Source organism: Pristiophorus japonicus, chromosome 14, assembly GCF_044704955.1.
Source record: "Pristiophorus japonicus isolate sPriJap1 chromosome 14, sPriJap1.hap1, whole genome shotgun sequence".
Lineage (NCBI taxonomy): Eukaryota > Metazoa > Chordata > Chondrichthyes > Pristiophoridae > Pristiophorus > Pristiophorus japonicus.
Genome location: NC_091990.1, coordinates 36847910 through 36863929, shown reverse-complemented (window position 1 = coordinate 36863929; position 16020 = coordinate 36847910). Strand labels below are relative to the sequence as shown.

The following is a 16020-nucleotide window of genomic DNA, read 5'->3' as shown; positions in this document are numbered from 1 at the left end:
CCCCATAATCACACCTGACAGGAATGTGATTGGTTGATCTCCCTTACGCGGCAGTGATGCAATTGATTGATCTCCCCATAATTTCAGTTGGCAGTGATGTGATTGGTTGATCTCCCCATAATCTCATTTGGCAGCGATATGATTGGTTGATCTCCCCATAATCTCACTCGGCAGTGATGTGATTGGTTGATTTCCCCATAATCCTACCTGGCTGGGAGGTGATTGGTTGATCTTCCCATAATTTCAATTGGCAGTGATGTGATTGGTTGATCTCCCCATAATCCCAGCTGGCTGAGAGGTGATTGGTTGGAGCTCCCATAATCCCTTCTGGCTGGGAGATGATTGGCTATAGCTCCCCATACTGCCCCCCCCCCCCGCCGGCTGGGAGGTGATTGGTTATCGTTGGTGATATATCCGCAGATCCTGCAAATCCCCTGGTAGGACAGGCGCACCAACATCAGTGTCCTTGCCTAGGCTAACATCCCCAGCATTGAAGCACTGACCACACTCGATCAGCTTCGCTGGGCAGGCCACATAGTTTGCATGCCAGACACGAGGCTCCCTAAGCAATTGCTCTATGTGCAATTGCTTCACGGCAAACGAGCCAAAGGTGGGCAGCGGAAACATTACAAGGACACCCTCAAAGCCTCCCTGGTAAAGTGCGACATCACCACTGACACCTGTGAGTCCCTGTCCGAAGACCGCCCTAGGTGGAGAAAGTGCATCCGGGAGGGCGTTGAGCTGTTCGAATCCCAACATGAAGAAGTCAGGTGCAGGCAGTGGCAGGAGCATGCGGCAAATCAGTCCCACGCACCCTCTTCCCCTGAAGAATGTCTGTCCCAGCTGTGACAGGGTCTGTGGCTCTCGTATTGGACTGTTCAGCCACCAAAGGACTCACTTTAGGAGTGGAAGCAAGTCTTCCTCGATTCCAAGGGACTGCCTATGATGATGATGATTGGTTGGAGCTCCCCATAATATCCCCTGCCACCCGGGCTGGGAGGTGATTGGTTAGAATGCCCCATAATACCCTTCCCCTGGCTAGGAGGTGATTGCAGCTCCCCACAATCCCCCCCAGGTTATTAGTTAGAGCTCCCCATAATCCCCTCCCCCAGGTGATTGGTTAGAGCTCCCCACAATCCCCACCCTGAGGTGATTGTTTAGAGCTCCCCACAATCCCCCCCGCCCCACCTCCTGGCTGGGAGGTGATTGGTTGCAGCTCCCCTGCCTCTGTCTCCCCTGTCCGGAAGTTCTGGTGTCTGGGCGCCAGGTGTCGCTGTGTCGGCCCGCACGCGAGCCGGCGGTTGGCCGGCGTGGGAACGCTGCCGAGCCGCGGGGAGGCGCTGCGCGAGACACGCCGTGAAATGGGAGGCGGGCCGGGCTGGGCCGGACCGGCGGGAGCAGCAGGAGCCCAGAGGCGGCGCTCTGGCTGCGGTTCAGGTTCCCCTCAGCTGCAGTCACACAGGCTCCCGGGGAATGCGGCCCGGCCCGTATGCGAGACTGAGTCAGACTCCGGGCGGCGCTGCCACACAGTCCGCCAGTCATTCATCAGCACAAATAATAAAAAAAAGAGGAGCAGGGAGGCGGAGAGAGAGAGAGAGAGAGAGAGACTCGGCGGAGGCTCATCCCCGGAGCCCGTTCTAGCCACACTCTCAGTCCGCAGCGCCGGTTGAAGCGAGACCCAGTTGTGTGCGAGTGAGGAGGGGGAGAGAGGGCGGCCGATCGCACTCGGTCTCCAGTGCCGGGGAAGCGGCGAGGATTGCAGCCGGAGCGCTGCCACCATGGCCGGCTATGTGCCGGGTCAGATCCCCAGCACCTTCGCCGAGGAGAAGGAGTATGTGCAGGCCTATGAGGACGTTCTGGAGCGATACAAAGGTAATGAATAACTCGGGCAATAACCGCTTCTTGCGGGGAACCGGCCGCCCGGCAACCGCTTCCAGACAGGCTGGAAATGTCTTCATGAATTCACCGTTGGGTATTCACATTGGCCATAATTGAACATTTCCCTTTTTAAAATTTAGTTTTTTCCACCCCTCCCTTTTTTTCCCTCTTTCATCTGCTCCAAGGTGTTAATCGCGCTGAGGGTTGTGTTTTGCTGGCACTGACACACATCCCAGTGTTAATTGTTTAAATGTCCTCTGTTTAAAACAGAAATGCGGAGGAGAAAGATACTTTCAAGTCCTGCAGGGCTTTGATTCTCAGTTTTGTTGGGGCATAATTCCTCCCGACGCCCTTTTCTTCATGTGACAGTTCTCTGTTTTTATTTTCACACCATGTTACATTTGCGAGAGAAATCTTACTGTGTGTTCAGAGGGATTTAATATTCATCGCATAACTGTGTATACTTGTCGGGGCGGTATATTTAATTTTTTTTTGAAATAGTAAGATTATTTTACTGTCTGATTTTACTAATATCGTATCCTGCTGCTTTCGGTCTCTGAAGCAGATTAGTATTAAGATTTATAGGAAGAGCAGTGACTCCACATTAATCTCTTTGTCTTTTATAGATTGATATCAACAAATTACCATTTATTTTTATTTGCTTTAAATTGTACCGCGTTGGAAGGACTAAATTGCTCGCCAGCTAAACGGATAGATTTCTAATCCGAATAATATTCTTATAAACCGGTTTTTGTTTTATCCGGCCGGTCTGTGAGGACAAGGTGTGACGGGCCTGTCTAGGGAGGTGGCTGCATTGCAAGTTCAGACTTCCGACAATAGAAGGGAGGATGTTTTTGGATAAGTGAGATGTCTCAGAATTTCTTTTCTTGGTGATGTAATAAACCTGTCGGCTAAATCTGTGTGCAGAATGAAACTGGATCTATTACCTTCCAGTTGAGATCTATTAAAAAAAATACCACAAACCGCAGATAAAGATCCCCCGTGTTGCCTGCCACACTGATCTTTCTGCGCTCCAACTTTGAGTTTGCTCGACTTCTGTGGGGAGATTCGGCCATTCTTGCTGCATTAACCGCACATTGTGAGGTTTTTCCCGATCTCTCTTTATTGTGTTATTTTAGGCATAGGATTGGATTTAAAACACACTACCCCACAGCGGTTAGTAGTTTGCAGCATTTATAATTTAACATGCGTTCCTGAAGAGAGACTCAACTGTACATAATACGTTTCATATTAAACTTGTATCTGCAGAGATGTGTTTTAAAGGCCACTAATGCAGTATTCCTGAATCTCCCTCCCTGCAGTGCTCTGTCCAGGAATCTAAGCACAGTTTAACCTGAGCTGTTGGGAATGAGCCACTCAACCAGCGCCTGCGCATTAGCAAGGACGTCTGGGATTGCTTGTAGGGATAAAGAGGTTGCTTTTGAATAGAGGTTGCTTTGAATAGCAATATCGATCTATAAGGCTGCACGACTTATGGGGCTGATGAACAGTTTGTGATTTATAGCGTAGAATTTAGTTATAAAAAAAATTGTCATGCTAAAACTAGAATGCAATTTTGTTCAATACGACAAGTTCTAAACGGCAGTAAAGCATCTGAAGTAATTGTTTTTTTCACAATGCATTGTGTAGTAGTTATGCCATAAGTCAGAATTTGGAGTTGCTAGTTTTAAAATATTTTAAGTGCTCTTTGAATTGTTCAAAATTAATCTTTAACACCGCATGGGTATAATACAAGTGCTTATATGATTAAAATAGGCCATTCAACCCCTCGAGTTTGTTCCGCCATTCAATTTGATCATGGCTGATTTGTACCTTATTTCCATTTATCCGCCATGTTCCATATCCCTTAATACCCTTGCCTAACATTGTAATAGTTCTAAAATTTTTGAGGATGTAACTAGTAGAGTGGACAAGGGAGAACGAGTGGATGTGGTGTATTTGGACTTTCAAAAGGCTTTTGACAAGGTCTCACACGAGATTAGTGCGCAAAATTAAAGCGCATGGTATTGGGGGTAATGTATTGACGTGGATAGAGAACTGGTTGGCAGACAGGAAGCAAAGAGTAGGAATAAACGGGTCCTTTTCAGAATGGCAGGCAGTAACGAGTGAGGTCCGCAAGATTCAGTGCTGGGACCCCAGCTATTTACAATATACATTGATGATTTGGACGAAGGAATTGAATGTAATATCTCCAAGTTTGCAGATGACACTAAGCTGGGTGGCAATGTGAGCTGTGAGGAGGATGCTAAGAGGCTGCAGAATGACTTGGACAGGTTAGGTGAGTGGGCAAATGCATGGCAGATTAGCATAATGTAGATAAATGAGATTATCCACTTTGGTGGCAGAATATTATCTGAATGGCGACAGATTAGGAAAAGGGGAGGTGCAACGAGGTGTCATGGTACATCAGTCATTGAAAGTTGGCATGCAGGTACAGCAGGCAGTGAAGAAGGCAAATGGCATGTTGGCCTTCATAGCAAGAGGATTTGAGTATAGGAGCAGGGAGGTCTTACTGCAGTTGTACAGGGCCTTGGTGAGGCCACATCTTGAATATTGTGTACAGTTTTGGTCTCCTAATCTGAGGAAGGACATTCTTGCTATTGAGGGAGTGCAGCGAAGGTTCACCAGACTGATTCCCGGGATGGCAGGACTGACATAAGAAGAAAGACTGGATCGACTAGGCTTATATTCACTGGAATTTAGAAGAATGAGAGGGAATCTCATAGAAACATATAAAATTCTGATGGGATTGGACAGGTTAGATGCAGGAAGAATGTTCCCAATGTTGGGGAAGTGCAGAACCAGGAGTCACAGTCTAAGGATAAGGGATAAGCCGTTTAGGACCGAGATGAGGAGAAACCTCTTCACTCAGAGAATTGTGAACCTGTAGAATTCTCTACCACAAAGTTGTTGAGGCCAGTTCGTTAGATATATTCAAAAGGGAGTTGGATGTGGCCCTTGCAGCTAAAGGGATCAGGGGATATGGAGAGAAAGCAGGAATGGGGTATTGAAGTTGCATGATCAGCCATGATCATATTGAATGGTAATGCAGACTCGAAGGGCCGAATGGCCTACTCCTGCACCTATTTTCTATGTTTCTATGTCTTTGATTTCAAAAGTTAATTCTTTATTACTATTAATTGTGGAGTTAGTTTATTACAATGTGATGCTAGTATTTTCACAATAGATGGTGAAAATAAGTACGTATCTCTATATTTGGTCCAAGTATATCAAATAATGTATAGATTCAGGAAAAACTACAACTGTGTTTTGTGTTCCTCTTTTTTTTTTGTTCTGTCTTCCATTTGTGAATACGCTATAAGCAAAGCCTGGCTGTAGTGCATTTTACCATTCTTTAATCTATATGTAATGGTGCATTTTGTCTGGAATTTTAGATTGTTGATATAATTGTAGTGTTCTATTTTGTAATGTTGAGGTACCCGAGATGGAAATAAATCCCATGTGTTGCAAATCATGTCATTGAAGCTATTGCAGTTCCTGTTTTTAGAACTCACACAGGACAGAAATATTTGATTGTAAGCTCTTGTCTAAAGCAGTCGATCTGCAGTAAAAATATGATGCTAATTAATTTCCATTTCAGAGAGTCCCAGTTGTGTAAATTGGCACATACAAATAGCAGCTTTACATTTTCAAAACAGTACTCTTTGAAATACTTTTGTGTAGGTGGGTTTTGGACAGAACGGAATGTATGTGGCTATTGACAAAAGGGAAATAATCTGACACATGAAAATCTAATTGTTGCAGTGTAATGGTATACTGAATGTTTAAAATCCACAATGGATGATTTTTTTGAAGTTTGGGAGGGGGCTGGGGTGGTGGAATTTTTATAGTTTTCTCATCCTACCCACCACTCTCCACACCCTGGGCATGCTGATGACTTGCTCTTAGTATCCTTCCAATTCTGGTTGCAATTAATTATTAGGGGTCGTGCACTATTTTGACTCCAGTGCCATGCATGACGTTTGTGAAATTTTAGTAGTGGTGAGGCTTTGAGATTTGAAGCAAGGAGATATGTGCAACAACATCAACAACAACTTATATTTATATAGTGTCTTTAACGTAGTGGAATGTCCTGAGGCGCTTCACAGGAGTATTGTGAGACAAAAAAAGTATAATGTACTAGATTAGTTGATATACAATGTGAGGTGTTAATTTTGCATCACAAGGTGAGTATATCAGTGGCATCATTTCAGTTCCGCTACAGAAAAATGTAATTCTCAAGATCCAAGGCTTGTCGCGAAGTATCCTGCCAGGAACTGGTCAAAGTCCAAACCGAAGGAAAGCTAAGAATATAGTGACATTTTTGGATTGCAGATACTTTTTCTTTTCACATTGTTACTCGTAAATTAAGGTTAGATATGGTTGAAATCTTTTTATGATTCAAATCTCCCAAATAATTGGCACTGGAGAAATAAGATCCATAGGTTACATACAGGTGTAGATTTGTTTGTGTATATGTACCTGTCCCTATAAACCAATAATGGGTTATTTCTCCTCCTTGTGTTTTTCACTACTGCACGCTGCCTGTCCCCAATTGCAACTAACTGACCCATATAACCTGGCTGCAGAAAAAATATTATTTTTTCCGGATGTGCAATGTTTAATACAGGGTATGTATGTTTAGAATGTTTTCTTTTATGTGAATTAGTGCCGATTTTAAAAGAAGTGATTGCTGGTGAATAAACTGCTTTTTCCACTTTCTGTACTGAGTGTCAGCAGCAAGTACTCCCAGGTCAGATATATCAAAGGCTGTATGTAAAGTAAAACTCCCTTGACATTGCTTCAACAATAAACCCAAACCCCAATTTCAGAAGTGCACCAACTTCTGAACAGCAGCCTTTACAACATTAGTATAATGTCTTTATTTCCCAAAACATCTATCCTTGTGATTACTGAATAAGATTGTTACTTGGTGCCACATTTTATTGTGTTCTGGTTACAAGTCCACTCCGATACAGGTTTAAACTGGTCTGTTTTGAGGGTGGGAAAGTGGAAATCAGCTGCTGTTTCATATAAACACAAAAATGAGTAAACCAACACCCAACAATACTCTGTTTAATGACTGGCTTTTGAGCATAATGTCACCTACGGTCTTTTGTATGCATGAGTGTGCTAACTCGTAAAATAGAGCGGCTGTCCGCCTCAGTTTATGGCTTGGCATCATCAGTTTTGAGCTCATCATTGCACAACGCACATCGATAGCAAAATGGTGCTGGTGCTATTTTACTCTTGATGTTGACATTTTAGACTTGAGATTTCATTTCAGTGCTGCTTGCAGATTTGGCCTCTCCTTGCATTGTCTTTTCTGCTGATCCATAACTCTGCAGTATGAGCTGAATGGCTTGGTTTGTACTGACTGGTGTAATTCTCTTTTTTGCTGTCTTGAAACCCAAGTGTGATAAAAAGCATTGTGCGGTGTGGGATGGTACTGAGTTATATAGGCTAGGAAAGTCCCAAGTTCAATCCCTGGCCTGTAGTAAATTAGCTGATCCCAGTCAGGGCAGTGGTTGGAACATTACTGGTTTATGTGTCCGTAGGCTGTATATGCAAAAAAATGAGCCAGGGTACCTGCTTATGCTTGCTGCATAGTGGCATCAAGAAGCATCGTTAAGGGCATCTTGTGTGGAGACAGGATTGTGCTTAGCTGCGACTCCCTCTGTGGTCCAATTTCTGTAACAATCCTTGGCCAGGTTCCCATATGAAGGATGGCTATGTGAGTGAGGTACTGGCAGGCTGTTGGATGGTAACTCCCATGAGTTATTGTCTTCAGGCGAGGAGGGGAGAAACATCTACTATTCCACATGTTAAATGTAGTGACCTGAATTTTTATACTTTTTTTTGGTATCTGTTTATTTGGTTATAATGCACTTGGTGTATTGAACAGTCCTGTATTCACAGCCTGATGAAGGAAATACATTATTAAATTACTGTACTTGGGTGGTTGGGGATATAGCACAAAATGTTTTTTTAACTTTGAATTATGTAATTTTCTCGACCTGTGTTCTGTTCTTTCCAATTTCAGTGATTGCTAAAATATTTAATGGATCCACATTTCTTCATTTATGCTAATTGAACCCATGTAATAATCAAGCAAAAATGTATTGTCATATATAATTTTTTTTTGCATATGTTTGGGTTCGATGCCAATTTTCTCCTTTTGCTGAACATCCAACTTGCTGATGGTATGGTTCCATGGGAGGCGTTAGCCATTTTTTATGGACAAACCCAGTCAGTGAATGCCAACAGCGATTTTGACCCTGGGAGTCTTGCCGCTAAGCCCAATCTTGCCTTTGCTTGATGTCCATGTGCACTTTCTAGCAGGAGTCATCAGAAAGAGAACCCTAACTGAATTTTTTCCTCTCTTTGACCTGGGGTACTGAGACCATTTGTAGAACCCCAACTGCTACCCGAGAATATTAACCTTCATTGCAGTCTGTATATCTTAATGGGGAAAGTATGAAACGTTAGTGAAACAAGCTGGCTTCAAGAAAATAAGAAAAAGCATGATTTTCATTAACCTAAGACGACCTCTGATGTGAACTGGAATCCATGCACTTGTCAAAGGTTAGGCAAACTATGGACTGGAGTAGGATACACAAACTTGCAACATTTGGCATAGTCACATCTTGTTCTTTCTGACCTCCACTGACTTGCTGCCCCTGAAAGGACAACATTACAAATACCTGTCAATCTCTGTGGCAAGAACAGAAAAAAAGAAAGACTTGCATTTTTATAGTGCCTTTCATGACCACTGAGTGTCCCAAAGTGCTTTACAGTCAATGAACTACTTGAAGTGTAGTGACTCGTACAGACAATTTAATGTTTCACTTGTCGACCATTCATCAGAATTAGATCTCAGATTATTAAAATTCATATTGAGGCCAGAGGGCTACAAAGTGCCCAATAGAAAGATAACGTGCTGTCCATCCAGTTGGTGTTGAGTTTCATTGGAACAGTGCAAGTCAAGAAAGTCAAAGATGGTTAGGCCGGAGTGGGAGTGGAAAATTAAAAGAAGCAAGCGACCAGGAGCTCAAAATTGCACTTCCAGGTAGATCAAAAAATGATCACTTAATCTGTGTTTTGTCTTAGCATGGTAGAGGGGATTTCACCATGAGCAGCAGATATACTGGATTAAGAACATAAGAAAAGGAATCGGCTATTCAGCCCCTCAAGCCTGTTCCACCATTTAGAGAGATCATGGCTGATCTGTACCTCCACTCCATTTGCCTACCTTTGCTCCATATCCCTTGATGCCCTTGTCTAACGAAAATCTAATAATCTGTCTTAAAAATGTCAATGGATCCAACATCAACAGCTGTTTGGATAGTTCCAGATTTCCACTATCCTTTGTGGGTAAAGTACATTTTGATTTAATTCCTAAATGACCAAGCTCTAATTTTAAGATTTGTCCCCACTTTTTTGAATTTACCCCATCAAAAAGAAATAGTTCTTGATATCTACCCTATAGAATATCATTTTAAAGACCTTGAATAAATTACACATACTTTTTTGGGACGCTGGAAGTGAACGGAGAGGTGGCAGTGGAAAATGATTTGTGGAATGTGGCGGCTGGTGAGGTGCAAGGTGAGAACAAGTTGGGGGAGGGGGGAGGGAGGGGAAACAACAACTTGCATTTATATAGCACCTTTAACATAGAAAAAAATGTACCAAGGCCCTTCAAAGTTGCATAATTGGACAAAAATTGACCCAAGCCAAAGAATATTAGAGGGTTAACTAATAACTTGGTTATGGGTTTTAAGGAGGAGAGCGAGAGATGGGGAAGCGGGGTTTAGGGAGGGAATTCTAGAGCTTGGGGTCGACTAGGATTGACTAGGCTTATATTCATTGGAATTTAGAAGAATGAGAGGGGATCTCATAGAAACATAAAATTCTGATGGGATTGGACAGGTTAGATGCAGGAAGAATGTTCCCGATGTTGGGGAAGTCCAGAACCAGGGGTCACAGTCTAAGGGTAAGGGGTAAGCCATTTAGGACTGAGATGAGGAGAAACTTCTTCACTCAGAATTGTGAACCTGTGGAATTCTCTACCACAAAGTTGTTGAGGCCAGTTCGTTAGATATATTCAAAAGGGAATTAGACGTGGCCCTTACGGCTAAAGGGATCAAGGGGTATGGAGAGAAAGCAGGAATGGGGTACTAAAGTTACAAAAATGATCAGCCATGTTCGTATTGAATGGTGGTGCATACTCGAAGGGTCAAATGGCTTACTCTTGCACCTATTTTCTATGTTTCTATGTTTATTCCTGGCAGCTGAAGACAAATCTATCGATGGTGAGGATGAAAGAAATAGGGGATGCACCAGAGTTGGACGAATGCAAAGTTTGCAGAAGGTAGTAGAGCTGGAGGAGGTTCGAGATGAGGAGGGTTGTGGACATGAAGGCTCTTTGATGATTTTAAATTTAAGGTGTTAGGAACTAGGATCCGATTAGGTCAGAGAGCACAAGGAGGATGGGAGAGTAGGACTTGGCGCAGGCTAGGATAGAGGCAGCCAGGTTTTAGATGAGCTATAGTTTATGAATTGTGGAATGTGGTAAGCTGTCCAGGGGATCATTGGAATAGTCGAGTCTAGATGGGACAAACGTATGAAAGAGGATCTCAGCAACAGATGAGCTGAGACAGGAGCAAAGGTGGGTGATGGTGTGGAGGTGGAAGAAGGCGGTCTTCATGATGGATGGGAAATTAGGTTGGAAACTCAGCTCGTGGTCAAATAGGACAGAGTTTGTGAACTGTCTGGTTCAGTCTGAGACAGTGGCCGGGGAAAGGGATGGAGTTGGTTGGCAAGGGTAAGGAGCTTGTGGCAGGGGCTGAAGACAATGGCTTTGGTCTTTCCAATGTTTAATTGGAGGACATTGCAGCTTATCCAAGACTGGATGTTGGACATGCAGTCTGACAACATCGAGGCAGTGGAAGGGGTCACGAGAGTGTGGTGAAGAGGTTGAGCTGCGTGTTGTCAGGATACATGAGGAATCTGACTCCATGTCTTTGGATAATGTCGTTGCGGGGTAGCATGAAGTAGAGGGAGGGCCAAAGATTGTTCCTTGGTTCAATGGGGGCACTCTAAAGGTAACAGTTGGGGGTAGGGGACAGAAGAGAAGACATTGCTGGAGATGCTGTGGCTATGATTTGGATAGGTAGCTTGAGCCCCACAGTCCTCTGACACTGGCCTCATGTATATCCCACCTTTCCACTGCTCCTCGCTCAGTGGCTACTTTATTTCTGCCTTTAAATACCTCCTCAAAACCTATCCTTTCAACAGTGCATTTGATCTATTCTCTTAGTTCTGCTTGTGCTCTTAGATCTATTTCTTTGCAAAACATTTTGGGGTGTTCCTCAAGTGAAAGGCACTATCCAGATGGAAGTTGCCCTTGTAATCACGGCCAAATGAATTCCTTACAAGCAATGTGGCTGTACTTTATGCAGGTGCCTGTGTTTATCAGGAAGCTTCCCATAATTATGTTAGTTATTTACATGTTTTGAATTCGTCAGAGCAGTATGTACTTGTTTTGAGGTTCGCTGCAAATGTTTGAACTTGTAAAGCTATTCAACAATTTGGTATGTTCAAATTTCACTCCGTTAAACATCCTGTGTATTGTATACGTTTAAGGTTGGAAGTTGCTAGCTGTTGTCTTTTTGGTTATTGTGGAAAGTCACAAATATATATATATAATTCTGTAGTTGCATATTTTTATTGACGTGACTTTGCAGTAGTAAAAATAAGAGTTGCAGAATTGTTTTGCGGACTTTGATTTTAACCTTACAGTAACAAATTAAAATAGCATTTATTGCTTTCTAACTTAGCTTATAAGGTTTATTGAGGATCAATCTAAATAATCTTCAAGCAAATGGTCTTGCTGTTAAATCATTTCACAGGGAAGCATAAAATTAAGGTCCAAATGCTATTTATTTTCTTGATACTGGTACCCTGTATATAGATACTTTGCCCATTGAAGACCGATCTGCCTGTTTTGACTAATTGATTATCAACTAATTTGTTGAATCTTTTTAGGTACTGCACAGGTTTTGTTTGTGATCACCAAAACGTATGGCCACTGTGCCATTCAATTAGGTTTGTTTTGGGTTTGTGGAAGAATGCAAAGATCATGAAAGGCTGGCTTTAGATATGTGAAAGGAGCAGAAAAACTGGAAAAGACAAAGGGCATCTGAATTTGTGCTGCAAGCCATTTAAATGTGACCCCAGTGTTATCAGTATGTCAACTTTTATAAAAGACAAACTAAAATTTAAGGGAAAAGGGAGGGGGGGGGGTTGTGGGGTGGGGTGGTGGTGTGAGTGGAGGAAGGAAGACTTGATATTCTGAAATGCTTAAGTACTTACTAAATACTGATAAACCAGTCATCTGTAAGACTCTGTTCCTGATAGTTCTCTAAAGATTAGGTCATCATTTCTCTCAGCTGATCTTTTATCACATGCTGTCAAGGATTGCTAACTGCAGTAGTCACACCCAACGGATTTACAGTAAATCAGCTGGTCATTTTGAGTAATAATCTTGGCTTGGCTTTTGAATTTATCTAATATGGAGAGTCCTGAAAATTCCCAGATTCTTATGGATAGCTGTGATTCTGAGAGCTCTGGAATTTAATTTTTTTTAAGATGGGCAGGGAGGTTAGTATGCTTGATAAATCAGGTTTTTATGTAAAACCTGCTCATGAACAGATTTGATTTTTTGTGTTTAAAGAACTGTTTTTTTTTTAAGCAATGAACCAATTAATAGTGTGATGAGTTCAGGAGATGGGTGGTTTCAAAGAATAGCAGAAACCTATCGTGTGCTTAATTGACTTCTGATCTGGTGTTCTATTGTGATTTGACTTTAATTTGAAGTCGTGCTCACATGACTGAGTTGCTTTCCATTTGAAAACTTCAACTCAACTTTGAGCCTATTTCCAAGTAAATAATTTTTAATTTTACTAAGCCAAATATTTTTGCATGTGAATTGCAAAGTAATTTACTACTTGGGTTTGAGAGCCTTTTGTGTTGGGTATAAATAAATATAATTTCTATTATGCATCAATAATCGTCCGTTCCCCCCTCTGTCTTTTCTCCTCCCTATAACCACCATTGTGAACATCCGATGATGGGATAATCTGCTGATGCCGCTCAGTTTGCATGTGAAGATTGGCTACCTGGCCAGTGCCTGTGTAACCATAACCCAGCACATTGTATGTTACATTGTATAATGCTAAACTCATTATAAAGTCGTTTATCTTCTGACTGAAAACAGTGAGTAATTTCACAGGAGATAAGCTAGCAATATAAATGTCCATGCAGCAGATACAGTATTATGAACTTGGAACAGTTGTGGTGTTTACAAGGCCAATTGTTTAATTGCCTTCTCATCTTATTTCTTTGTTTATAAGATATATTTGCCAGCTTGACTCGGAGGTAGCACTTTCACCTTTGAGTCAGACGTTTGGTAGTTCAAGGTCCATCGCAAGATTTCATCACATCATTTAGGTGAACAGTTCATTTTCAAAGATGCCATATTTTAGACGAGATGTTAAACCAAGGTCCTATCTGCCTGTTCAGATGGGCATTAAAAATCCCATGGCACTGTTTGAGAGAGTGCTTCTGGCGTCCTCCAACATTTATTCCCTGTCAAAATCGATTTCAGGGGTTACTTGTGTCTTTCTCGCTTGCTTTCCCTGTCCTTTTTCTTTTTTCTCGTGTTCTCTCTCACTCTTGCTCTTTTTGCTTTCTCACACTTGCTCTTTTCTTACTCGTTCTTTTCCCCTTTCTTATTTTTTCTCTCTGAGCATATGTAGTAATGAAGGCAGGGAAATAATCATGGTATTTTGCAGGATGGTTTAGCTCATAAAATGGGGTGGTTGAATAAATCTTTTAGAAGGATGGAAAACTACATGCCAAAGTCACCATGTATGTATGTATGTATTTATTTGTTATTTCTGGTCACCCCTCTTTTTTCCTGCACTCCCATTACTCACTGCATGATTCCTTGACCATGAGTGGACAGGCAATCTGCTGTCTAGCCTCTATTCAGGTTACTGTCACCCGCCTTATTTCAGGTACTGGAAAGCATCACGGGTGATAACCCTACTCTTTTCCCCCCCCCCCCGCCTCCCCCACTCAAGCTAGAAACCCATTTACTTGCCATTTCCTACATTTTGAGTTTGAAGTTTGGTTTGCGACAAATTGCATGCATAAGCTCATGCCTATCAACTCTCAGTATTGTTTCCCATAATTTCACAAAATTAACCTGTGATGCAGCTTTAGAAATGGAAGTAATGGGGGAAGAAAGTCATTTTTTTGTATTCCTAGCAATGGTTAGCTTTGCTATTGTGTACTGCTGTACTAATCCATTGAGCCCTAATTTGATGAGCAAGACATTTTATTAGGTAAGATTTATAAATATTAACAAACAAATGAGCATAAAAAGCTAATTATATAAATTTCCTCTCCAATGCATTATATGGAGTATTTTAAGTTTGTATACAGAATCAGCAGCAGCAACCATTGGTGTGTGAAATTCATCTCTCTCATTATTATTATTTATTATTATTATTATTATTATTATTAACACTATTAAAAGATCATAGTTTTTAGTGATAAGTATTGCTGGCTAACCCTCGGAAGTCCGTAACTTATAAATAGCAGGGTTTGGAGTTCATCGATCTTTTATTCCATCAGAGCTCTATGGGTGACCGTATCAGGTTTGTGATCAAGGACAATTGGATTCTTCAAGGCCGAATAGTAAAATCTAAACTAATTGATTATGAAAAATGGACTCCTAAATTTTCACTTAAAAAAAACGTAAATTAATTTACCTTTAAATAATTTACTAATGGCTGTGATATATGACAGAATGAGGCTATTCTGGAAAAGGGAACTCTGAGCTTACTAAAGCTGGAAAGGTGTTAGGAGTTTCTTATTCAGAAAGAATAAATTTGTCATTACATGCATTAATAACGTACGATCATGGCTATTGTAAATTGTCATGTGACTCCATCTGTCTAATGTTATAACTACTAAACAATTTTTCTTTAAGCAGCAATGACTTTCCATCATAACTACTGTTTGTCATCAGGAATTTATTTCTTGTATGGTCTGTGTATGCAGTGTACCAGGTGTGATGCCACTTGATTTTGAGATACTGTAAGGAGGAGCAGCTGTTAACTTAAACTTTTACTGCTGCTGGACTAATGCCTTTTATAGAAGGGTTCTTCTAGCCATCTTCTTTTTGCATAGCTTTATTTCATAGTGTGATCAGGATATGAATTCAACATTTTTACTTTCTTGAACTCCTAGTTACGGAGCTGAATTTTTTGACCACGTCTGTGACCAACTATAAAATTGCATTACATGTGGAGCTGTAATGGTCTGCATTTTGCTTTACCTAACCCCTTTTTTTATTTTGAATATGGCAAGCAAAGAGTTGAGTAAGGAGAGTGGATCTAGTCCTATAATTCTATACTATAGAATTTTAACCAAAAGGTTTACCTTTTATTCTACACGGGTAATGGCCATGCAAGCGATAAGTAGATGTGATTGGAGTCTCACATTGATATCACACTTGAGTAATGAGTGAACCTGACCATGAGCACAGAGCAGCAGTGACATTGATTGTTATGCCTGGTTGGATCCATGAGTTGTTTCAATGTTTTTACACCCAATCTGAGGTCCATTTATGTAAAGTAAGTCATTTGATACAATTTCTAGTTCTAAAAATGTATTTAAATGCAGAAAATTTAAAAGAAATGAAGGACCCCAGAGATTATAAGTCGTATTTGAATGTAACTCATGAAGAGATCACTGGTATTATTTTTATAGGGTTTTGATATTTTCACACAGCTAATTTTTGAATATATTTTTCTTCCTTCTGTGAAATGAAGTTTGAATAGAGAAGTGCTGGGAGCAATGGAGAAGTGCTGGGAGCAGTTGGTCATGTTATACATGTGATTGTTGAGAAGTGTGTACTGAAGAAGTATCCTGCTGATTCTGAGCCCCACCTATCAGATAAAAGAACTCAATTTTTAAAATCACCATGATGTTTGCATGTGGTGGTTTTACATGCCCCAAATTGTTGTTATAACTGCAGTGTTTTTAGTG

At 41.4% G+C, this 16020-nt stretch overlaps 1 protein-coding gene across 10 annotated transcripts in view; it reads left to right on the top strand.

Moving 5' to 3' along the window:
• The first annotated feature begins 1474 nt into the window (after positions 1-1474).
• The window catches only part of macf1a (microtubule actin crosslinking factor 1a), a 577816-nt gene continuing 563270 nt past the window's right edge, over positions 1475-16020 (top strand). For 6 of the 10 annotated variants that reach the window (XM_070899169.1, XM_070899162.1, XM_070899161.1 and 3 more), the window contains exon 1: positions 1475-1872. In XM_070899169.1, the coding sequence (XP_070755270.1) occupies positions 1779-1872 (94 nt within the window). In that variant the 5' untranslated portion in view covers positions 1475-1778. The remainder of the gene's footprint in view (positions 1873-16020) is intronic. The other 4 variants (XM_070899171.1, XM_070899170.1, XM_070899166.1 and 1 more) reach the window with 1 other exon arrangement.